The sequence below is a fragment of the Stegostoma tigrinum genome, chromosome 8, assembly GCF_030684315.1.
Source record: "Stegostoma tigrinum isolate sSteTig4 chromosome 8, sSteTig4.hap1, whole genome shotgun sequence".
Classification (NCBI taxonomy): domain Eukaryota; kingdom Metazoa; phylum Chordata; class Chondrichthyes; order Orectolobiformes; family Stegostomatidae; genus Stegostoma; species Stegostoma tigrinum.
In genome coordinates, this window is record NC_081361.1 from 80,616,210 (window position 1) to 80,641,936 (window position 25,727).

The 25,727-nt window shown below is 39.4% G+C and overlaps 1 protein-coding gene across 6 annotated transcripts in view; it reads left to right on the forward strand.

Moving 5' to 3' along the window:
- The window catches only part of frrs1b (ferric-chelate reductase 1b), a 56,677-nt gene that overhangs the window by 15,045 nt on the left and 15,905 nt on the right, over positions 1-25,727 (forward strand). For 3 of the 6 annotated variants that reach the window (XM_048538662.1, XM_048538668.1, XM_048538665.1), the window contains exons 3-10: positions 199-398; positions 1,015-1,160; positions 1,629-1,723; positions 4,031-4,175; positions 5,426-5,608; positions 11,065-11,163; positions 14,601-14,748; positions 19,570-19,683. In XM_048538662.1, the coding sequence (XP_048394619.1) occupies positions 199-398; positions 1,015-1,160; positions 1,629-1,723; positions 4,031-4,175; positions 5,426-5,608; positions 11,065-11,163; positions 14,601-14,748; positions 19,570-19,683 (1,130 nt within the window). The remainder of the gene's footprint in view (positions 1-198; positions 399-1,014; positions 1,161-1,628; positions 1,724-4,030; positions 4,176-5,425; positions 5,609-11,064; positions 11,164-14,600; positions 14,749-19,569; positions 19,684-25,727) is intronic. The other 3 variants (XM_048538663.1, XM_048538666.1, XM_048538667.1) reach the window with 1 other exon arrangement.

Consider the following 25,727-nt stretch of genomic DNA (forward strand, 5'->3'; position numbering starts at 1 on the left):
GAGAGATGAGAGTGTTGCTACTGAGCCAATACTAAGACTTAGATAATGAATGGTAACTTTGGTGAATTAGCTCTAAATATGAGTTTCTTAATTATCAATGACCGTGTAACGATGATTGTTTGCTTGTTGTTAGAATTAAACTCTGGGAATCTGATAGAGTTCAGCACCAATTAAAACAGTTCTCTTCTGACTTCACAGTAGAATGGGACTGTGTATTCCTGGTATACTTGTTGTACTCAGCATCATACTGGAACCCCTGTTAGCCTATGGAAATGGTCAGGTGACTGTTGCTTGTGATACTATGACTCCACAACATGGAAGCCTTCCCCAGAAATCAGCAAGTCCTGCTGTTATTACAGTGGACAAAGATGTGTTCAGCTCAAAGGATCAAATAAAAGGTGCAGATTTTTTTTAAAAGTCAAAAATGTGTTTTCAAATTTTATTTTAAAATTATTTTTGCCCTTCTGTAATAATATTGCAAATTTGTTTGATCAGTGTTAAGACAAAATGTGCCTTAGTATAGATTATTTAGTATCATATTCAATGGTATTTGAATACTTTTTTGGTTTGTAGTTTTCTACAAATGAATAACTTGCTAGACCATTTCCTGAATTGAACAACTAGCCCAGCAGTTGTTAAGAGACCACCTCCATGAAAATTCCCATTATCCTGTTCCTTGTCCATGGGCTTAGGATTTGTATATAGCCCTGATGTAGGGACTGTCCCCTAAAAAAATCCTGAACACTATTTTCCACTTAATTTGCTATACTCACCTTTCAATAACTGGCATCACATTCAGTGTGATAGCCCTATTTCCAGGCCTTTGGTGATAGTGCTTTTTGCCTAGTCCTGATGAGGAGGCCTGGAATAACTATACAAGTAATTTTTTCCTCTGCTTTTAATGAGGAGATGCCTTAAATTCCCACTTGGTGTACCCCAGAATGCAATGATAGAGGCTGATCACATGTTAATCATTTTATTCTGTACTCTAACAATGTTTTCCCTTGGTTTCAGTTACACTCACTGTGAGACAGTCTGGAACTTCATTCCAAGGATTTTTCTTACAAGCAAGAGATGCTACTGACTTGAATGGGGGGCCTGTTGGAACCTTTACACTTATTGACAAGAACTCGCAGCTCCTGACATGTGGGGACGTAAAAGTGTGTAACTGCTTGTAAATTCCACAAACAAATTGCAGAAATTCTTAGAAATCAGTTTGGAATTTTGCACTGTTGGTCAGAAAAGCTGCTAATGTCTTAATGTTAAATTTGCAAAAGACAAATTCAGGGCAGGGGAAAGCAAGTGTCTAGAGATGATGATGATGATATAATGTAAATTTCCTTAACTGGATGAACTAAGATAGGCCGAAAGGCTTTCCCAATTCAAATCTTTCCCCGATTTTGTGTAATTTTAATTATTTACACTCTGTCAACAATGTGCTGCGTTTATGTCGCACCTTTTAGCATTAAATTAGTTTGCATCAGTAACACAGGGTAATTTTATGGACCATTTGAACATTAGCCAGAGTACGCAGCAAGTACAAAAGCATTGTTTTGAGATATACTAAACGTATTTGTTGAATGGAGCCAGCGTGTATTGGACATTCCACTCTTGTGTCTCTTTCATAGGACTCTGCAGTCAGCCACACTAGCTCATCAGGAAAGCATACAATTGTGGTGCTGTGGAACCCACCTGGAACAAAACCAGACCACATCCAGTTCCTGTAAGCATTGGAGTGCATTCAACAAATGACATTGACTGGATTAAAAATAATGTTTTTGTGGTAACTTAAAATAACTTACCATATTGATGTTCAATTCCAGTTTAAGGTTCAACATGCAATTTAGTATAAATATGAATTACAACATAAATTAATGTACATGAGGGATTAGTGTGTTTCCCAGATTGTCACATTTTATTATGCAATGAATTATTTATCCAGTATTGTTTTTAACCACCAATGATGCCCTGTACATTCTTTCTGCTATAGTGTGTTCAGAAATAGACATTGAGCAGGTGTTAGTAACTAGAACTGTTTATTGATTATGTACAGAGCAGGGAGCAATCCCTACCTGATCACTCACATCAAATGCCATTTGACCTGATGTCACCACTGTTGATGTCATCAACTTGCCTTGGTGACTGCTGCCTTCCTTTCTTTCTTCATGAATTACAATGGAACTTTGTTAGAAAGTGGAAAAATATGCTGAAATGTTAGTAGCAGAACAGGACTCGAAATTTAATATTTTGGAAACCATAAATTTTATTTTCAGTCAATAAGCCAAACAAAATTCAATGACAAATTATTTGAAATTCTCTTCTATAGCTATTAGAGGCCTAATGTGTTAGTATATTGCAACAAAGCAGATAAAAGTTAATTGGCTAATCATATTTACTGCATGTAAATACCTTAATGCAGTACTTTATGTTACTGTGGACTAGATTTTCATCTGACAGCTTGGACAGTGATCAAGCTGGGTGGATATTTTTATCTGCTGATAAGATGCAGTGGTTGCTGACTGGGCCAGCATTTATTGCCTGTCTCTAGATGCCCTTGAGAAAGTGGTGGTCAGCAGCCTTTTTGAATTGCTGCAATCCCTGTGCTGTAAGTAAACTCACAGTACCATTAGGGAAGGAACTCTGTGATTTTTGACCCTGAAGGAACAGTGATATGTTTCTAAGTCAGGACAGTGAGTGGCTTGGAGGGGACCTTGCAGCTGATTGTGTTCCCAACTGTGCCCGATATAGAAAGTGCTTGATTGATTGTTATTTAATTAGTTTCAGTAGCTAAAAATAAGTAAAAGTTCACTGCTGGTATAAATTACCACAGTCTCTTCCAGTCTGAGTAATTATGTCACAGTGGACTAAACCGCTAAGTCAAATTGTTTCAAGACAAGCTGCTAGATTTCAATGAGAAGAGATGAAAACAAATGCTCAGAAATAATTTTGATCCATGTTCCAGAAAACACACGCAACCCGTCCAGTCAGTGAAGACAAAAACCTACCTCATTGCCTGGCAATTTACACAGATGTACCTTTATTGCATTGGATGATCAATATCTCTCATTAACTCTTGAGGTAGCTTTCTTTCTTTCGGCATTTATAGCAAAATCAAATTTAAGGCTGATTTAGTCCATTTAGTCAGTTTAAGGCTTTTCTCGTTTCCAGATGTCTGTGAAGTATTAGATTTTACCCACAGCGCACGAGAAGCTGTATTTGTTGAAAGTTGAAAGTGGCCACTCAGCCTATTTGTATTGTAAGACCATTACATGTGGGAGCAGAAGTAGGCTATTTGGCCAATCCCGTCTTCTCTGGCATGCAATGTGATCATGGGTGAGCTGATAATCCTCAACTCCACTTTCCTGCGTATCTCCATCACTCTTGATTCCTTTACGGATTAAAAATTTATCTCAGCCTTGAATATGCCTGTACTATTCTCCGCTGTAAAGAATTCTGTAGATTCACTGCTGTCAGAGAAGAAAAATTATCACTCTTAAACATGCAGCCCCTAATTCTGAGATTATTTCCTCTGGTCCTAGACATTCCCACAAGGGGTGGCAACTTCTCTACATCTACCCTGTCAAGCCCCTTAAGATTATTTTTTAATAAGGTGACCTCTCTCTCTCCTAAACATCAGCGAATACAAGCCTAGCCTATTTGATCTCTCCTCTTTTTAAAAAAACCCTCCACGCCTAAGATTAACCTAGTGAACATTCTGTGGACTCCCTCCAGTGCCAGTTTATCATTTCAAGTAAAGAGAGAAGAACTGTTCGCAGCATTTCAGCTGTGGTGTCACCAGTGCCTAGTATACTTTTAGCAAGATGTCAAAAAAGATTAGAATGGGAGTTTGAACCCCCTCATCTGTTGGTAAACATTCATCTTGAATTCTGACTGAAAAATCATTACAACAAAACTAAATTTAACACAGCTGAGCTTTTCCAGCAACTTTGTTTTTGTTCCTGATTTACAGCATCCACAGTTATTTTAGTTTTTGTAAAATTAAATTTAACTTAATCTTTCTTCATGTTAGGGTGACGGTGGTTCAGAAATTCAACATTTACTGGGTGAAATTACATGGTCCAGTGATTTCTCAACTAAATGCCCCTCCTTTCTCAGTACAGACCACAACAGAGGCTCATCCAACCGTACCAGTTACTTCCAAATTGACTAAATCAGTAAGTGCCTTTCAGATAGATGCAGAATAATGTATTTGATTTAAAGGGTGCATAGGGAGATGAAACAGGATGATGTTAAAAATATTAATCCATGTTTTTATATAGAGATGTGGCAGATTTTATGATCTTTGATGGAATTACATTTTGTTTTATGAAAATTGCTCTTGAACCTTTCTGTATAATTACTGTATTTGACACTGAGTTCCACATTTTGGATGGGTTATTGGTATTTCTTGGTATTTCTTAACAACGGCCTAGAGTTCTCAATGCAGTACAAATTCGGGAAAAAAAAACAACCTGATGGAACTGAGATCACCATTGCCCAGAAGATTAATACATGTATTTATTGAAACCTATTTTTACATGCCTAATTTCAAGTAAACGATACTTGTTTTATAGGAAAGTTCAAGGTCAAATTTCCATCAAATGTAATTTCAGGCCAACATTTTTAAACTACAGTTTCTGCCTGAGATACTTAAAAGGGCAAAAGTGCAGTGATAGTTAGTGGTGAGCCTGGGGATTTTAACTTTGCTCACCTTGCAGAAAACCTAGAAGATTGGTTGGAGCACAATTTTATACTCTCCCACTATTACCTCTCTTTGGTTCATACAACATCAATATTGAATGATTAACATTACCTCTTCAATGGAAAGTAAAATCAAGCATCATGTATTTTCATTGTGGATTCTGACTTTGTTTAGTTCCTGAGAGACATGCAAGATCAAAATTGCGCACAAGTTCATTTTGTGTCCCTCTTTTCAATTCAAAATATTTTATATTTATTGGATGCACTCATGATAGGTGACCATTCAGATCAATGTGGAAACTGTGTTTCGCTAGTTCTGAGACTTCTTATGTTGAGGTATGGTACTTGAGTACCATACTACCCATTCCAGCAGAATGTCTTGCAGAACATTGTTTTTAGGGAACCAAATAAATTCTGAGAAAGTTTTAGCGAGTGTTTTTTCCTATTTCAAATAAAACCCTTTGTGAGAGCATTTCCCTGGCATTCTCCCAATGTCCACCTTAACTTTGGCAGATATCTGAATGAATGGTTGCTTTAAACCATTTGCACTGCAAGTTCAAGGCTACCTTTATGACAGTATCACTTTACCAAATCTGGTGTGTGTATTGCATTGCTTTAAAATTCTTTTTACAATGCTAAAAAGACGCTTAAACCAATGAAACATGACACCCTGCAATTCAGCAACCAAGTGAAACTGATCCATTTTTTCATCTTCTATTGCCAGTTCAATGTGACAGAATGTGGCAGTAAAAAATTCTGCCTGCGGAATCCTCCTGGATGTGACCCTGAACTGGATCGATTGTGCTTTTTCCTCTCATTTGCTGTGCAAAACACCTCAGTGCTGTTTGAATTGAGTGGACCTTCAAATGGATACATTTCTTTTGCTCTGTCAGATGACAAATGGATGGTCAGTATTGTGGCAGATTAAAATTCTCTTTATATTGAATGAAGGCAAGTTGCCAATACTTAGTGATTATGCTATTTCAGAACAACAGTTCAACCGCGGATATCCTTTTCCTCGTCTTCCCTCTAGTTGGAAACCTCCTGTTAAAGTGAGAGTTAGAACATAGAACATAGAACAGTACAGCACAGAACAGGCCCTTCAGCCCACAATGTTGTGCCGACCATTGATCCTCATGTATGCACCCTCAAATTTCTGTGACCATATACATGTCCAGCAGTCTCTTAAATGATCCCAATGACCTTGCTTCCACAACTGCTGCTGGCAACGCATTCCATGCTCTCACAACTCTCTGCGTAAAGAACATGCCTCTGACATCCCCTCTATACTTTCCACCAACCAGCTTAAAACTATGACCCCTCATGCTAGCCATTTCTGCCCTGGGAAATAGTCTCTGGCTATCAACTCTATATTTGTCATGGGAAATGCAGGGTTACAGCAAAAGAGTAGAGGTTTGGGTCTGTGTGGGCTGCTCTTTAGAGGGCTGCTGTGGATTTATTGGACCATATGGCCTGCTTCCACACTGTAGGGAGTCTATAAATATATACAGGTTGAAAATATGTGTAAAATCCCTCTACACTTCCTCATTAAGCTATTTGAAACATCTCAGTACTATTTAAAGTTATTTACCATTAAAAAAATCTTGAAAATGTCAAAAATACAGTACATTTGTCAGCACCAGTAAAAAGTTCACATCTCAGATAAAGTTACTTATTCAGAAAAGACTCAAGCTCCTACAAAGGGAGTCAGATACCCTACTAGCAGTTTCTGGACTCATCGCAAATTTCCAATTCTCACATTATTTAAGACCATAAAATACAGGAATAGGAGTAAGTCATTTAGCCCCTCGAGTCTGTCCTCCTTTCATTGGGACCACTGTTGATCCAACACACCTCGTGTCCACTGTCCCACTCTTTCCCGATAACTCTTGATTCCCCTCATGATCAACAATCTAGCTATCTCAGCTTTAAATATACACATGGACTCTGCCATCACAGTTGTCTCTGACAAGGAGTTCCAAAGATGGAAGAGTAGAAATTACTCCTCATCTCAGTCTTAAATTGGTGCCTGTTAATACTGACTTACCTCTGGCCTTAGACTTGCCCAAGAAGGAAAACATCCTCTCAGCATTACCCCTTTCCATCCCCTTAAGAATCCTGCATCACTCATGGAAATCACTTCTCATTCTTCTAAATTCAAATGAAAAGAATCCCATCCTGTTTAACATTCACATATAAATCACTCTCTCCATACTGGGGATGATCCTAGTGAACCTTCTTCGAACTGCCTCCAGTGAAATAATATCTTTCCTGAGTAACAACTCTCAGTTTCAAAAGCACAGGGACCATCTGATCTTCGATACTAATTCATACTGAGTAATTCACCTGTATGGGATTCTGTTAAATATTCAAAATAATTCCCAGTAGGAATCTTTAGAGCTAACAGACAAAGCAGATTTTTATCCCATTAGTATTAGCTGGATTTAAATCCAGATTTTGGAAAATAAGAGCAGGATCTATTCAATACATTGAAGAATTTGGATTATAGTAATTGGGCAGAAGAGATACTCATTCAAAATACCAGTTTATCTGCACCCTTCAAAATGAAAGTTTGCTGCTCTGACCTGTTGCAGCTCCATGCCCTCAGACTATCCTTTGGATCGTTTACTTAAACTGCGATTGCAACTCACAGTGAGATTGTTATTGTGAGAATATTTCCCTTCATCTATGATCGTTTATCGCAAACATATTTTACTCCAGAAATTTGAAGACAAAGCCTTCACAAAATGTCAAACAGCTCATAACCTCTCCCCACCAACTCCCTCCTCCTACCCCAGAACTGAAGGACAAGCAAGGCAACACTTTACCGTACCAGGGAATCTGTTCCCTGGGGACTTGAGAATATACCCTGAAATACTGCATGAGATTGTTGCTGTCACCACATATTTGTCAGCACTTGTGCTAACTGATATCTGCAGAATTCTGCTCTTGACATTTCAGTGCCTTGAGAATGTGTGTGAGAATGTTTATTGAAGCCAATGCCTGTTAAGTGTAGAAAATTTGTAATAGATTCAGGGCCAGTTTTTAAACCAGGTTTAAGATTATAATGTAAGACTGCCATTTCAAGGGATCTCCAGTGTCTTTTTTTTTCCTACAGTCAGTCCGAGGCCCAATTTCAGGATTATATTGCAAATCTGGTATTGCTATGAAATTGAATCATTTAGCAGCATTGACAGTATGAACCTGCGTCCAAAAGAAAATTCCAAGAATTACTGCATTCAAGCATTGGGCTAAATGTATTCCAATTTAAAAAATGCTTAAATTCCCATTGAAATACACATTTTATTAGCAGAAGGCTGAGGACAAGAATGCAGCCAAAGATTTATTAACTTGTGGGATATTCATCACATATTCAATTAGGAAAATATCTCATAATAGAAACCAGGGAGGTGATTGAGATCTTTCAGCAGCTGGACTTTTAAAAAAAAATTCATTCACTGGGTGAGGGTGTCACTGGCTCGGCTAGCATTTATTACCCATCCCTAATTACCCAGAGGGCAGTTAAGTGTCAACCACATTGCTGTGGATGTGCAGTTAGTGTGTGGGCCAGACCAGGAAAGGATGGTGGTTTCCTCTCCTTTAAGGATATTAATGATATCCTAAATGGGGTTTTCCCAGTAGTCAACAATGGTGTCACGGTCATCATCAGACTGCTAATTCCCAATTTTTATTGAATTTAAATTCCAATATCCGCCTTGGCAGGATTTGAACCTGGGTCCCAGAACATTACCTGGATTTCTGGATTAATAGACTAACAATAATGCTACTCATCCATCAGCTGTTCTCCGTGGTGGAAGTGGTGAATCATTATTGCCTAATTCTCACTGACAGCAAGACTGTTTCTACATTCCCATAGACCTTCTGCTAGGAAGCCTAAGTGTACACTTAAGTAACTTAAGCAGTTGCCACACTGCTCCTGAGAATTAGGAGAGGAATAGTGATGCGCTTTTCTGGATTCCTGAAAACATTTGGCATATTCCAGTTCTTCTGGTACCCCCCAGCCCCCCACAATTTTCCTTTAGACTTGTCTTTGACTGGACTTCTGGCTGATAGAAGATGAATTGTGTACTGACTGTCCTATGTTAGGACTGGATGGGGTTTGCCTGGTCAGGCATGTTCATAATGGGGCAATAGGTCATTCCCACCAAGATCAGGTTAGAAGCTTGGAATTCTGTGGTGACCAACCCACTTTCTGACTCCTAAAACAAGTCCAACATCGACAAGGCACTAGTCAGGACTGTAATAAAACACTCTCCACTTTACTGAATGAGTGTAGCTCTGACGGTCAAGAAGTTAGATACCATCTAGGATAAAGCAGCATACTTTATTGATAACTTGTCCATCACCTTCAACATTTATTCCCTCCACCACCGAAGCATGGTTGCAGTAGTGTGTACCATCTAAAAGATACACTGCAACATCTTCCTAAACCCTAATTGTGCCACCTATGAATGATAAGGGCAGAGATGCATGGGAGCACCACCATTCATAAGATCCCCTCGAGGCCACACACTATGTGGCTTTCAACTTTACAACCATTACTTCACTGTTGTGGGGGTTAAAATCCTGGAGTTCCCTTCCTCACAGCTGTTGAGCATACTAACACTAGATGGAATGGTTCAAGAAAGGAGGTCTCCATGACCTTCTTAAGGAAAATTAAGGATGGTCAATAACATCCACGTCCTTTCAATGAGTTTAGAAAAAATAAACAAGAAATGACTATCTCGTTCCTGACAAGTGAGAGTCTTCAGAATCCAATCCCTGTAGGAACTCAGAAACCAACATCTCTAAACTCCAATAGAAATTGTAAGACTACTTCATTTTTCACAGGCTGACTCGGAAATGCAAATGTACAATTTATTTGTAACAGATAATATATTAATGCTGTTTTCTGCTCTTGCCTGAAATTGGAAAAAATGAGCAGTTTTTCCATCCTTCCCCCACCTTCACCTGATCTATCTTTGACTCATCCCTCTCCTCCGTGACTTGACTGTTTCATTTCTGGGGATATGCTGTCCGCTGGTATCCTGTAGAAAGCCACTGACTCCCACAAATACTTTACTACACTTGCTCCACACTGGTCCTGACAAGGACCCCATTCTATTCTGATGATGCTACCTTCCACTGGGGAGCCTCCAAAATGACTTCCCTGTTCCTCAATCATGGTCACTCCGCCATGGTTGACAGTGTCCTCAGCCATATCTGACCCATTTCTCACAATTTCTGCCATTACCCCTTCCCTCCCTCCCAGAAAAAAATGTTCTCACTTTCCACCCCATCAGTCTCTGCATCCCAAGGATTCTCTTCCACTATTTCTGCCACCTTCAGTACAACATCACTATTGCCAAAGACATCTTCCCCTCCCTTCACTATCAGCATTTCCAAGGAGTGATCGCTTCATAACACCCTGGTACAATCTTCTATCACTCCTAACACTCATGACATCTTTCCAGATAATTGCAGAAGATTTAACACTTGCCCTTTCATCTGGTCTCCCATTGCTGTCCAAGGATTCAAAGATGCCTTCCAGATTATTCAAATTTCTTTCAATCTAGTCCACTGCTCAAATTGTGATCGCTTTTATGTTGGGGAAACAAAAATGCAGATATGTGTTCATTTTGTGGAACACCTCCACTCTATCTGTAGGAATGACCCTGACTTTCTATTTGTTTGTGATTTGAAGAAACCATCTTGTTCCCATACAAAAGTTTCCATTCTAGGTCTGCTACAGTGTTTCAGTGAAGCTCATTGCAAGCTGGAGGAACAACTTCTCATTTTACATTTCGGCACTTTACAGCCTTCAGAACTCAACAAATTCAGAGCGTGATCTCTGTCCTCCATTTTGGTTACGAGTCCCTGATGTCATGTTTGTGTTGCCCTAGTTATACCTTCAGGAAGTTAGACATACTTTCTCCTTCGCGTATCTATCATTGACAACAATATTACATTTCTTCTTTATTCCCATTACTACTCCCTTTGTCTTTTTCACTAAGCTCCCTCACCAAATTTTCCACTCATTCCTTATTCCCTTTTGTCAACATTTAAAACAAAAATTGTCAGCCGCTTTCATTTTTGAAGAAGAATCATATTGGACTCAGAGCTTTAACTCTGTTACTCTCTCCACTGCAGTCCAGCTGAGTTTCTCTTTTCACTTTGGATTTTCATTATCCCAAGATTTTGTTTTTATCTGTAATATATTTGTCGGCAGTAGAACCTTACATTACACTGTTAATGAAAAATAAACAATGCAATCAAATCAGTGCACATAAATCAGATGGCATATTGATATAGTGGGGCTTGGTTGTATGCAGTTATATTTACTCTATAATCTTCTGTTACCAGGGTAATGATGACATGTATTTGTGTGTTGTAAATGATCAAAGCATACAAATAAATCCAGCTCATTCCACTGGCCGTTCACATCCAATATTGAACACACAGGTAGGTACAAAAATGCTATGTTTTCCTAATACATTTGCAATTAATCTGTTTAGCTGTCTGAATGAAGCTGTTCCAGAAGAGTTCTGGCATGTTTTGAAGATGAACAGACAGTTCTTTCAACATTCGAGCAATCATTGAGACCTCAACCAGAACCAATGCAATAATTAGTCATTGCAATTTCTGGCATCTTGCTCTGTGAAAGTGATCAATTACATTTTCTTAAATGACATCACTGATATCTGTGATGAAAAGTTTATAATTTTATAATATTTTTAACATGTACCATTTTTGGTATTCGGAATTCAGAATAGAAGTGGATGTAATTTTGTTTACTTCTCTGAAAGGTTTTCTCTTAAAGGAAGAAGGCTACAACTTTCTTCTGGAATAGTGATGAAAACAGATCACTGTAGACCCCTGTGGTGTTAATAGAATTATGTTTATACGGTTGCATTTTCAATACGCAGGACAAACGTGTAGGGCTAAAAACTTTATTTTCAGTTCAAAAGAAACTAAGATTGACTCATAATTTTAGTTCAGAAAGTACCAAAGTTGGGTGCAGAAACAGGTTTATTTTCTCTCTTAGAACGAGTCTTTCAGCACAGTTTGGGGAACCAGCAAAATAGTTAGCATGTGAATCTTCTAAACCATCAGACTTTGATGAGAAATGTTCAGGTTATTAGAACTGAAGAAGCTTTTGTTCTCAGATTTGTGGAAAATATATGTTGACAGATTTGGAAAGGACTCCTCAACTTGTTTCCAAAGACCACAGCAAAGGAACTGTCAGGAGTTGGTTGAAACCTTGTTTAACTATATGTTTTCAATATTGTTAACTTCCTTCTATATTTAGAATTTTTTCTTCTAGACTGCTTGATTTTTAAAATAAATTACTTATTTAATAAGCTGTTGTTCTATTGTTAAAGAAAATATGTAAGTATGAGTCAGTGACTAACCACCATGGTAACTAACTCTAAAAAGCTCTGTCAAACTGGTTTTCATTCTGGGATTTAACTTGTCTGGTTGTACCATGAGCAGGATCAAAGTATTATTGGTGTGATCTGATGGTTCTCCAAAATTTGATAAAGTACTATTTACATGCAAGTACTTCTTACTGTAAGTGCTTACTTTGGTAACATATTATTAGAATTTATTGCATTGTTTAAACATAAAACTATACAAGTTGTATGGGGCTATGGGACAAATGCTGAGGAATAGAACTACATTGGATAACTGCAAAAGAGCTAGCATAATGGGCCAAATAGCTTCCTGTGATGTATTATTCTATAATAATGTGTTATATCTCATTACTTATGTAAATTTAATCCAGGTTAGAGGCATTCTGTTTAAAATGTTGTTTGGAAATGCTATATTTGAAATTAACAATGTATTTGAATCATGGTTTAGAATATGGTGCCCAGGCTACACAGCTATTGGATTGAGTACAAGATATTTCAGAGCATGAAGTCCTATGTTTCAAAGAGTAATTGTTGTAAAGACCATTTCTTTTCAGGGAAGGGAAGAGAAGGATTCTCATAATACCTCTGCCTCCACCCCAACTGTCCAACAATGAGATCTTGCATATGTTTTCCTTTCACTTCAACTACGGATGGTTTTCCACTGCCTCCAATATAACTTACAGGGTCCTCAACCAGTCTGGTCCATTTCACTTACTCTCCCACTGCTTCCAGAAGAATAATAGTGCTCTCTTTACCCTAACCTTCCATTATGCTAGCATCTGTATTCCTCTGCCAGTTCTGCCACATCCAACAAGATGCCACCAGTATCTTCCTCTTCTGTCTCCTTTCAGCATTTCAATCAGACCATTCCCTTCTTGATCTCTTAGTTCACTCTTCAGTTTGCTCTAACATCCACTACCCTTTCTGTAACACCGTTACATGAAAGCAGAAGAGATGCAATGTCTGCCCATGTATTTTTTCCCTTTGTATCATTCAGACTCCAACACTCCTTCCAGGTGAAAATGCAGTTTACTTATTCTTCTTTCCATTTAGTATGCTGTGTTGCTGCTCAAGATAAGGGGAAACCAAACATTGATTGGGTAACTAAGGAACATTTCTGCTCAGTTTGTGAGTGTGACCTCCATTTCCAGTTCCCTGTCCTTTTAATTCACCATCTTTCCTCCATTATGGGGTCTCTGTCCTCAGTCTCTTGGCTGATTGAGCTCAATGGGCCATGCACATGCACCATCACAGCGTGCATGCAAGATACCAGCTGGAAGAGGAGATGCCAGCAACTTCTTCACTTGCTATCTGGAGCCATCCAGGAGAAATAACATCCCAGGGAACCAGTGTATAGGAAAAATATATTGGTCACTCTGAGCTCAATACTGTGGAGGAGATCGGGAGCTAATTTTAACTGTGATGCTCAGTAGACATAGGATAGTAGCAGCTTAAAAATGGCATTTTGTCACTGGTATCCTGGAAGGGCCCTTTACCTGGGTGGCTTGTTCTCTGTAAGTCAACCTGGTGATTAAAAACAAGTTTCTCCCACCAAACTGTGAGGAGATACCAAGAGAGTTGGGGAAAAGAAGGCTCAGAAATGAAATTCGATCAAAGTTTACAGAATTTGAGGTGTTGAGGTGAGGGATAGGTAGATATGAGCAAAGGTTGTCTTGTGTTTCTTCTTTGATACGAGATCAGCCAGACTAACCAGGCCCGCTCCAGCTTCCTATATTCCTAGAGACGTATTCTGCTCTATTACCAATCAAAGCTGGGGACTGTTCATTTAATTATTAATGTCTGAAAATGAAAAAACAACATTGCGTAGTGAGTTCATCAAAATAATATAGGCATAGATCACATTTACATCCACTAGTTATTTAACTTGAGCATTAAATGGTTACATTGTATTTATAAGATTTGGGTTCGGAAACTTATTTCCAATGCTTGCAAATATGTAGATTCAGGATCATTGGCATCTTTAAAAGGAGTGTTACTGATTGTGAAGGAGAGACAAAAGTTTATGAAAATATGTAATAAAAAGATGTGAGGCAAGGTGTGATTCATCTTGAGTAGCCATCTGCCTGATGAAGAGCCGTCCATGCTCGAAACGTTAGTTTGCTCTTTCTCCATGGATGCTGCCTGACCCGCTGTGATCTCCAGCATTTGTTGTTTTCAGTAGGGATTCCAGCATTTGCAGTAATTTGCTCCTATCTGTTTTACACTCAGCCTGGTTTCCTTTTTGAGTGAAGTCAGTATCCCTAAGACAGGCATTCGAGAGTATGTGAGAGATGGAAAGGTTTGATAAAATAACTGAACCCCCATTCTGCATTGAGTAAACCTTATGGGGAGGAAAGAAGCAAGCAGAGCCTTTTCTCACTAAATTTTCATGTGGCTATATGGGTGCTTTCTCTGTGCTAAGTAATGGCAACAGATTTGAAATTGTGAAAGTAATTTGCTCTTTAACAAAATAAATTACTGCAGGTTCCTATTCATGATATGTCCTGGAGTTTAGAAGATGGAATGACCCAGTGTTCATTCAGAAGAAACATTTGGCTCCCTGAATACAGTGAACGCTTTGATCTAGACAGACAATATTACATTTTCCTAGCAGAAGGGAGAGCTGAGAATGGTGAGTTTGGGTTCTTTTCATCAAGGTAAACTAAACACCTCAGTTCCATGTACAGTGGTGACCAATGATTATTACGGTAGTCAGCTATTATTTGCAGGTGGGTCTAAATGGCATTAAAGGTATTTCAAAGCAAGTATGCTAATCTAGACTGGATTAATTACTCCAAACATCAAAATGGCTGATAAATGACCACGCTACATGCATAGACAGAATTGATGAAATCAGCTGCCATGACAGACTTCAGGATTCATCTGCACATTTGTTAGTGACTGTAAGACCATAAGATCAGGAGCAGAATTAGGCCATTCAGCCTATTGAGTCTGTTCTGCCATTTGGTCATGACTGGTATGTTTCTTAACCCCATTCTCTTGCCTTCTCCCTGTAACCCCTGATCTCCTTCCCAATCAAAAATCTATCTAGCTCTGTTTTAAATGTTCTCTGTGACTTGTCCTCCACAGCCCTTCGTGGAAAAGAGTTTCACAAATTGGCTACCTTCTGGCTGTAGAAATTTCTTTTCATCTTAGTTCCAAAGGGCTGCCCCTTCACCCTGAGGCCTTCATCTTTCCTACTAGTGGAAACATGTTCTTCATGTCCACTCTATTCAGGCCTGTCAGTATTCTGTAAGCTTCAATCAAACCCACCCCCCTCGCCTCATCATCAAGTATGGACCCAGAGTCCTCAGCCACCCCTCATATGACCAACCCTTCGTCCCAGGATCATTCGTGTAACCCTATTCCGAATATCGTTCAATGTCAAAACATCCTTTCTTAGATATGGGGCCCAAAACTGCTCATATTCCAAATGCGGTCTGACCAGAGCATTATACAGCAGTAGTAGTATCTCTCTGCTCTTATATTCTAACCCACTCAAATTAATGCACACAATACATTTGTCTTCCTAACTGCCAACTGAACCTGCATGTTAACATTAAGAGAATCCTAAATGAGGACTTCCAAGTCCCTTTGTGCTTCAGATATCTGAAGCCTTTCCCCATTTAGAAAATAGTCTATGCCTCTATTCTTCCTACCCAGAATGCATAACCAGACATTTTCCCACGTTGTATTCTATCTGCCACTTCTTTACCCCCTCTACTTGCCTGTCCAAGTCCTTCTGTAGCCCCACCGCCTCCTCAACACTACATGTCCCTCTACCTATCTTTGTGACATTTACAATCTTAACAACAATGCCCTCAGTTCCTTTATCCAGATCATTAATGAAAATGTGAACAGTTATGGCCCCACCATGGACCCCTGCAGAATTCCACAAGTAATCAGCTGCCATACTGAAAGGACCCCTTTTTCCCTACTCTCTGCTTTCTTCCAGCCAGCCAATATTCCATTAATGCCAGTACCTTGCACATAACAATATGGGCTGTTGTCTTATTTATAGCATCTGGTGCAGCACCTTGTCAAAATCCTTCTGGAAATCCAAGTTGGTCACGTTCGTTGCCTCTGATTCATCTCAATTACTTGTTAACTCCTCAAAGAATTATAATAGACTTGTCAGGCATGACCTCCCTTTGATGAAACTGTGTTGACCCAGTCCTGTTTAACAATGCATTTCCAAGTATTTCATAATCTCATCCTTAATAAAAAATCTTACCAGCAATCGAGATCATATTATAGCCTATAGTCTCCTGTGTTCTGCCTCCATCCCTACTTAAACAGGGGTACTATGTTCAACATTTTCTAATCCTCTGGGATCCTCCCTAACACCAGGGATTCCTGAAGGCTCACCACCAATGCCTCCTCAATCTCCTCAACTGTCTCCTTCAGAACTCTTGTGTGTAGTCTGTCTGGTCCAGGTGATTTAATGGCTTCAGACCTTTCAGTGTAACCTGCACATTCTCCTCGGCGATGGCCACTACACTCACCTCTGTTATTTGACTCTCTTGAAATTTTGGTATGCTGCTGGTGTCTTCCACTGTGAAAACTGACAAAGGTCCCTATTCAGTTCCTCTGCCATTTCTTTGTTCCCCTTTACTACTTCTCCAGCCACATTTTCTAGCGGTCCAATGTCCAGTCTTGCTTCCCACTTACCTTTTATGTATGCAATATTCTTTTATATTACTATCTAGCTTATTCTCCTACTTCATTTTCTTTCCCCTTATTGCATTTTTAGTGATCCTGTGCTGGTTTTTAGAAGTTTCATAATCCTCTAGCTTCCCACTAATCTTCAGTATATTGTATGCTTTCTCTTTGGGCTTTTATGCTGCCCCTGACTTCTCTTGTCAGCCATAGTTGCCTAATCCTCCCCTAAGTACGTTTATTCTTCCTTGGAATAAAATTTTGCTGTGCCTCCTGAATTACTACCGGAAACAATCAGAAACAACAGCTATTGCTGCTCTACTGTCTTCTTTGCTAGGCTCCCCTTCCAATAAACTCAACTCAGCTCCTCCCTCATGTCTTTATTCAATTGTAATGCCTTTACATCTGATTCAATCTTCTCCCTCTCAAACTACTGGATGTATTCTCCTATATTACGGTCACTGCCGCCAGAGGTTCCTTCACCTTAAGCTCCCTAATCAAGACTGCCTCACTAAACGTCACCAAATCTGGAATTGTCAGTTTCCTCAGGGGCTGTACCACAGGCTGCTCTAAAAATGACACCTTGTAGACACTCCACAAATTTCTTTTCTTGAGATCTGCTAACAACTTAATTTACCCAACCCACCTACATATTGAAGTCCCCCATGATTATTGTAATACTGCCTTTCTTATATGCCTTTTCCATCTCCTGATTTATTTTCATCCCCATATCCTACTGCTCAGAGGCCAGTACACAGCTCCCGTCAGGGTTGTTTTTGCTCTGTGGTTCCTCAACTGTACCCACACAATTTCTACGGCTTCCTTTTCTACATCATTGAGTCATAGACTCGTAGAATTACACAGCAGAGAAACAGACCCTTCTTCGTTCCAAATCGTCCACGCTGACCAGACATCCCCCCTGTTTAGGAGTTAGTAGGAACTACAGATGCTGGAGTATCTGAGATAACAAGGTGTAGAGCAGGATGAACACAGCAGGCCAAGCTGCATCAGAGGAGCAGGAAGGCTGACGTTTTGGGCTGACCCTAGAACCTAGAACCATTTCTGAAGAAGGGTCTAGGCCCGAAATGTCTGCCTTCCTGCTCCTCTGATGCTGCTTGGCCTGCTGTGTTCATCCAGCTCTGCACCTTGTTATTCCCCCTGTTTAGGCCCAGTTGTGACCATTTGGCCCACATCCCTCAACCCTTCCTAGTCATACACCCATCTAAATGCCTTCTAAATGTTGTAATTGTACCCATCACCATTACTTCCTTGGGCAACTCGTTCCATAGAGGCTCCACCCCCTGTGTGAAAATGTTACCCCTCAGGTCCTTTATAAATCTTGCCCCTCTCTCCTTAAACCTATGCCCTCTGTCACTTCTTGCTATTGATTTAATTTTGTTTCTTATTAATATGGCAAGCCTGGTCTCACCGCTCATCTGCCTGTCCTTTCAATAGGATGTGTATCTTCGATATTTAGTTCCCAGGCCTGATTGCCTAGTAGACACATCTCTGTGATGCCGACAACATCGTACCTGCCAGTTTTCAATCTGCACTACATTTACCTTCTTTCATATACCATTTGCATTTAAACACAATGTCCTCAGTCCTGTATTGACTGCCCCCATTTTTCATAGATGTTCCCTTATCGGCTATGCTTGAAGTTAGTTTCGTGACCGTTTAATAATGTCTTCCCTGTTACTTGTTCTAGAATAACCTCTGTTGAGCCCACCTTGACTTTTTCCATAAATTTCCATGCAACATGCAGGTCGCAGCAATATGACACACGTATGTTTAACAAACAAATATGTGACATATATATATATATAGGTAGCGTGCTTCTGTGACTCTGGTTGGTGACATCGCACTGCACTGTGCGCTTCTCGTGCAGGTTTGTGCCTCATTTCACAGTGATCTTCACATTATACATCGCCAAGGTAGATAGGAAATCTGGTCAGGATTCTAAATTCTGTGCACACTAAAGCCCAATCATGTGAAATGCCTTCCAAATTGTATGACTCAAGCAATGAATCACTTAAAATTTGCCACAGAGATATTAAATGCCAAAAAGCTAAAGAAAAATACTGAAGCTACTTAATGGTTTATCCTTTCTCAACTGAAAATCTAAATGTATAACCCTTAAAGCAAGTTGCACAGTTACTTTCTGTCAGCACGGTGACTCTTCACTCCCTTCAGAGGTACTCTTCCACTCATTCAATTTCTAAAGTACATATAATTAATCTCTAAACCCCAGTTTATAAAACACCTCCTATCTCTCTGCCAACTGCCCCAATTTACAGAAGCTTCCATCATGCCTCCTGCAACCAAAATTTTTCAGATTGCAAATAAACAGACTCCAGACTTCTTGGCACCCAAACCGATAAGAACAACTTATAAAGTGAAACTTAAATGTTGACTCCCCTTCATCATACAGAAAAAAATAGAATATATAAATTAAACTGAAAGAAATTAATTGTTCCTAAAAATTCATAGGATATTTGTGTCACTGGCTAGGAAGTATTTATTACCCAATCCTACTTGCCCTTGAGAAGGTGTGAACTGGGTAAGGAAAGGATATATTGCGGAAAAGAGTGATAGCTGGTGGTAATATCCTTCATAATTTAGGATTCTGCCAGAATTTGCTATGCTGTCTCTCAGAAATGAGAAATAGCTATGCAGGTCAGTTGTTGCAGGATTTAAAATTGCACAAGGTATTTGCTGACTGATCAATGAGAAAGCATTTCTATAATAGCTTACTGCTGTTGATCTAACTGTTGCTGGTTTTGTTTTAATAAAGGAAGAATTCATAAACATCACCAGCAACCACTGATCACACATAGCCAGGTTGACTTTAATGGATCACCTCATGAACTTACAGGCTCCAGATCTCCCTTATATATTAAAGCTCATGGTAAGTAACTTGTACTAAAATGATCAATGGAAATGTAAAAACCGTAATCTGGATTTTTATCTCTCATTTTAAGTGAAAATTGAGTTGTGAAACTCTGAACTTCGCTTTTCTTTTGCATGAAATACAATTTTCCTGTGCCAGTATGTCACTGTACAATTTTTTGTCGTCTTTTTATATACACATACTTTTTCTGAGATTGGGGTACTGATTTTTCAGAATAAAAGAAAATTATATTTCATATTGTACACAATTTTCATGTGCAGTGTACAGTTTTGGACCTTTAAAAACCCAAGTGGTTCCTCATTTGAAGGTGATAATGGGAACTGCAGATGCTGGAGAATCCAAGATAATAAAATGTGAGGCTGGATGAACACAGCAGGCCAAGCAGCATCTCAGGAGCACAAAAGCTGACGTTTCGGGCCTAGATGAAGGGTCTAGGCCCGAAAAGTCAGCTTTTGTGCTCCTGAGATGCTGCTGGGCCTGCTGTGTTCATTCAGCCTCACATTTTATTACCTCATTTGAAGGTGACCACTTTTGTCAAGTTATGGACATTGGGAGTGTTTGGATGGCATGAGCACTTTGCTACTCAGTGGAATAAGCAGGTTGAAGAATAAAAACATTTCATTCATCTCACTGTAGGATTTACACTAACACATTTACAACTCTGGAATTATGCTCTTCAAGGTGCTGATTACCTCAGCCCCCTTGAGTCAGGTAGTTGTTGTGGTCCTGGGTCTCAGTTTGGGCCCCAGATTAATCTTGTAGGGTGGGCTCTACCTGCTGTAGGTTATTTTCAGACAACGTGAAAGCTGATCTCACTGAAACTGAAAGAACTGAGGATTCTGTAAATCAGGAACAAAACCAAAGTTGCTGGAAAAGCTCAGCAAGTCTGGCAGCATCTATGAAGAAAAAATTCAGCGTTATTGTTTCAGGTCGTTCCCTTCCTAGACCCTTCCGAGGATGGGTCACCGGACCTGAAAATTTAACTTTTTTTTTCTTCAACAGATGCTACTGGACCTGCTGAGCTTTTCCCACAGCTTTGTCTTAAATTCCACCTGAAACCACTGGCTACTCAGGAAGTGATCTTTCTCTCCACAGATGCTGCCAGACCTGCTGAGATTTTCTAGCAATGTCTGTTTTTTGTTTCTGATTCCTGGCATCCACAGTTCATTGTTTTTTTGTTTTGTTTTTCTGGAAGTGAGCTATCCTGCAATAGGAGAAGAGAACATTGGAACAGGAGTAGGCCATTCAGTTCATTTAAGCACAGTCCACCAATCAGTGATGCCAGAGCTGATCTTCAGCATCATATTCCTACATAGTCTCTTGACGTTTGTGGCAAATAGAAATGTATTGATCTCTGTTTTGGACATAGCTCAACAACTGAGCCTCTAAAGCCTTCTGCCATAGTTTTTTCCAAAGGTTCACCAGCCTCTGAAGGAATTCATCATCATCTTCTGAGTTCTAAATGTCCTGGCTTTTATTCTGATATTACATACCCTGGCTTTAGTAAAACACCCCCACCCCCCCACACACACACACCTGCCAGATCTTTCCCACGTGTACCCCCTCAGTGTTTGTAAGCATTTTGAGTGTGAGAGTGTCAAAATCATTCAGCATAGAAACATACCCTTCTGTCCAGCTCGTCCATGACGATCAAGTTTCCCATTGTGATGTGTGGGAGAAAGAATTTCTTAAAAGTAAAATATATTTGGCCCAGTGGTATTTCAACAGTAATGTACTTTTCCACATCCCAAATGTTGCCATCAATTCTGCAAAAGAAATTCTGTAACTCTCTTATATGTAGAGCTCAATATTTTCCAAATACTTCCATGAACTTCTCCAGATCTGTGTAAATTAGAAAATGGCATTCCAAACATCCTCCATACATCTTATTGCAAAGCATTTTTCATTTTGGAGAAGTGCTTGAATGAGATCACCCCTCCTTCTCTGAAACTGCAAAAAATGTAGACCCAGGCTATTTCATCGTCCCTCATAGGACAATCCCTGAATTATTTTGGTGAACCTTCATGTCTGTCTGGTATGTCTATCTTTTCTTAGATAAGGAGACCAAAACTGCACGTAATACTCCAAAAGTAGTCTCACTAATGTTCTATGTAAGATATCTTTGTTCCTCAAATCCACTTGTAATAAAGGTAAATATATTTTTTGCTTTTGTTATTATCTATTGTTCTTAGATATTAACTTTCAATGACTTATGAATAAGGAAACACAAGTCCTTTTAAAGTTCAGCATCTCTCAACTTTTCACCTATTAATAAATACACATAAATAAATATAATTTTGTTTTTCCTGTCAAAGTGGATAAACTCACATTTTTCCATATTGTGTTCCATCTGGAAATTTTTTGCTCACTCACTTAACCTCTTCAAATCTCTTCACAACTTGCCCTTCTGCTTAGTTTTGTGTTATCTGCAAACTTGGAAATAATGCATTTAGTCCCCACATACAATCATTGATATAATTTTTGAATAACTAAGGTTCAAATACTTGATCCCTGTGGTACCCCACTAGTCACATCCTACCAACCTAAAAATGATCCATTCATTCTTACTTTCTTATCATTTTCCAACTTTCAAACAATGCCAGCATTTTCCTTGTAATTCTATTTGCTGTCATTTTGTTTCTCAACAACTTGTGATAATCTAAATATTTCCTATCCACCTGTTTCCTCTTATTTATTCTGCTAGCTGCATCCTCAAAAGCTCCAACTTGTTAGTTGACTGTAATATACCTTTCATAATTCTACGTTGACTTTGCAAATCCTACCACAATTTTAAAAGTGTTCTGTTATTGTATTCTTTATTATAGGCTCTAGTATTTTCTCTACGATTGATGTTAGGCTAAAGAGTGTCTAGTTTCCCATTTTCTCTGTCCGGCCTAAATAAAAGTAGAGTTATGTTTGCTATCCTCCAATCTGCCACGAAAATTCCAGAGTCTAGGATTTGGAAAGGCAACCATCAATATATCCATTTTCTTTACAGCTACCCGTTTCAACACTGGGATATAGATAATCAGATCCAAAGATTTTGTCAATTTTAAGTTCAATTAAGTTCTCCATTACCACTATTTTTTGCTGGTATTGACATGTTGCAGTTCATCATTTATACTAGTCCTAGATTTTCAGTTATTTCTGGGAAGATTTTTGTATTTCTCTTCATAAAGACAAACACAAAGGCATCAATCGTCCCCCTGTGTAGAGACTGTTTCTCCCATGTTACAAATGCTGGAATTTGTGCAGAATCATTAGCCTTATCCCCAAACATAGCCTCTTTTATTTTTTTCAGGGGCTGGATTGTGAGTGGAGTGTGGTTCGGGTATGCACAGTTCCTGGAAGCTGCTAGTCTTTTAAATAATGAACTGTGCAGAAATGGGATTTTGGAGACCCTGGTTTCCGAAATCCCGAGTGTGAGAGTAGACCAGGCAGAAGCAGATCATTCTTTGTGCATTTTATTTCTACACCAGGTTAAACCCTCTGGACAGCTGAGCTACTCTGCAGAAATGGCCTCAGGACACCTTAGGAATGGGCATTAGTGACCCTTTGGGCATTGGGCTTCTGGAATCCATTGGAAGTAGGGGTCAGAAATCCTTTGGTGGTGGGTGTTGGTGGTGGACCTGATTTGGTGCTCTTTTAGATATCTAACGATGGAGAAGTTTCAAAATGATGCATAAAACGCTTAAAATTGTCCAACTTCTCAAGACTAATCAACAATTGTCAAAAAGTGACTAGAAATGTTGATCTCTGAGGTGGTGACAAGAAGTTTCAAAATGTGGAATTTACCATTGACTGTAAACTGAATTGGTCCAGCTGCATAAACAGTTGGGTTTCAAGAGCAGGTCAGAAGCTGGAAATTCTGTGTTAAGTAACTCACCAACTGACTCTGCAAAACCTGCCCACAATTTAGAAGGTAACAAGCCAAAAGTGTGGTGGAATACTTTCCACTTGCCTGCATTAGTACAGTAATAATACACAAGAAGCTCAGCACCATTAAGAGCAAAGTAGCCTGCTTGATTGTCACCTTATTCACAATGCTCAACATTCACTTCCTCCATTACTGGTGCATAGTGGTGGTAGTGAGTACCACGTGTACACTGCAACAACTCACCTCCGACTGAACTTAGAATGACAAGGGCAGCAAATATTTAGGAACATCACCTCTTGCAGGTTCCCCTCCAAGCCAGGCATCATCCTGACTTGGAACTATATTGCCATTCCATTACTGTCGCTGGGTCAAAATCCTGGAACTCTGCTGTTAATAGTACTGTGGGCCTAACCGCACCATATGGACTATGGTGGTTCAAGAAGGCAGATCACTACCACATTTGTATGGACAAATTAAGATGAACAATAAATGTTAGCCTAGGCAGTAAAGCCCAATTCCCACCACTGAATCTAAAAAAATTATGAAAGATAGTGCTTACCTCAATAGATGGAGTCTGCAGTATACAAATGTAAGTAATAGAACTGTATTGTTGCTCCAATGTGTTTTGTGGATTTTTTTTAACCATTTAAATTACAGACATCTAGGATACTCAATGGATTGGCATGATCGTGAAGAGGAAAGGGTGTGCTTGGCAGTAGGCACTAAATTGGTATAAGTATATGCTCATGGGGACATTACGTTGCACGCATTGACACAGGTAGGGTTTCGGATATGTGTGAGGGTGAAGGGGGTATAAGACGGTGAACTGGTGAGATGTTTTATATCTGAGATAACAAAGTGTGAAGCTGGATGAGCATAGCAGGCCAAGCAGCATCTCAGGAGCACAAAAGCTGACATTTCAGGCCTAGACCATTTAGCCCGAAACGTCAGCTTTTGTGCTCCTGAGATGCTGCTCGGCCTGCTGTGTTCATCCAACTGCACACTTTGTTATCTTGGATTCTCTAGCATCTGCAGTTCCCATTATCTCAGATGTTTTATATCTGACTCCTTTTGGAAAAGTAAGGTATGCTTTTGGATCTGGTCCCAAATCACATTTAGTGGAGATGAAGAACCCTTTGGGACATGTGAGGTAATTTATGGGACAGTGAAAAGTGAAAATAGATGCTTGAGTCAAAATTGAATTAACTCACTGAGACTTGCGAAGTTGTCACAAAACTATAAAAATAGTGTAGATTAAAGAATAAGATCTGGACATTTGAGAGTGCCTGGGTGGAAGAACCATTATAGGATTTGTGCTGCATGGCTGATTTCTCAAAGAGCCATTTTCACAACAGGCTGCCCACTAATGGATAACTCCATTTGCTTATTGAATGGAAATGTATATTGATACTTTAAGTACTTGAATGAGGTGATTATTGACATAGTGTATTAGAGGAAATAGGTCTTGTGGCACAGTGATAGTGTGGCTACTTTGGTCCTGGAGTCCTACCTAACCTAGGGATGTGTCTGAGTAGGTTGAGTAAAAATTATTTTTACAAGAGCCATTAATACTTTAATGAAATATTTGTTTTTATAAAGGGATTTTTTTTCTTGGAAATGTTTGTTATGTATCAATAAGACTGTGCTCACTGCTAGCTCCATGTTGCATAAGAACAAACTGCAGCCCAGAGCATGATACACTGGCACTATCTGCATGTATCCCTAATCCACAGACATTGTCATCCACTATCTGCAATTCCTTTATGACCGTCATGGTACCTCTCTGATGTACTGGCAATGTGCTCTGGAAACATAGACTTGCATTACAGTTGCACCGACAACTAACATTGAAAGGGTGCAGTAGAGATACTTTGCATGTAGGGACTGGCACTCAGTTGCAGGATTGGACCAGGATGCATCTCAGAGCTGCTCATTTGCTCACTTAGCATTTTTTCACTCGGCTTTTACCTGCATGCTCGCCCACTCTTGCTTTGCCTTGCTATGCCAGCTAGCATGGCCACATAACCAGGTAGCTTGTCTTGCTGGTCAATAGTCTTTCATCAAGGGGGTGTATTTCAAGGGGGGTTGTGTCACAGTTAGTGCTGTGGCTCCCAACGGCCAGCCTGGGGACTAGGACTAACGCATTTGGGGAGATATACTACTG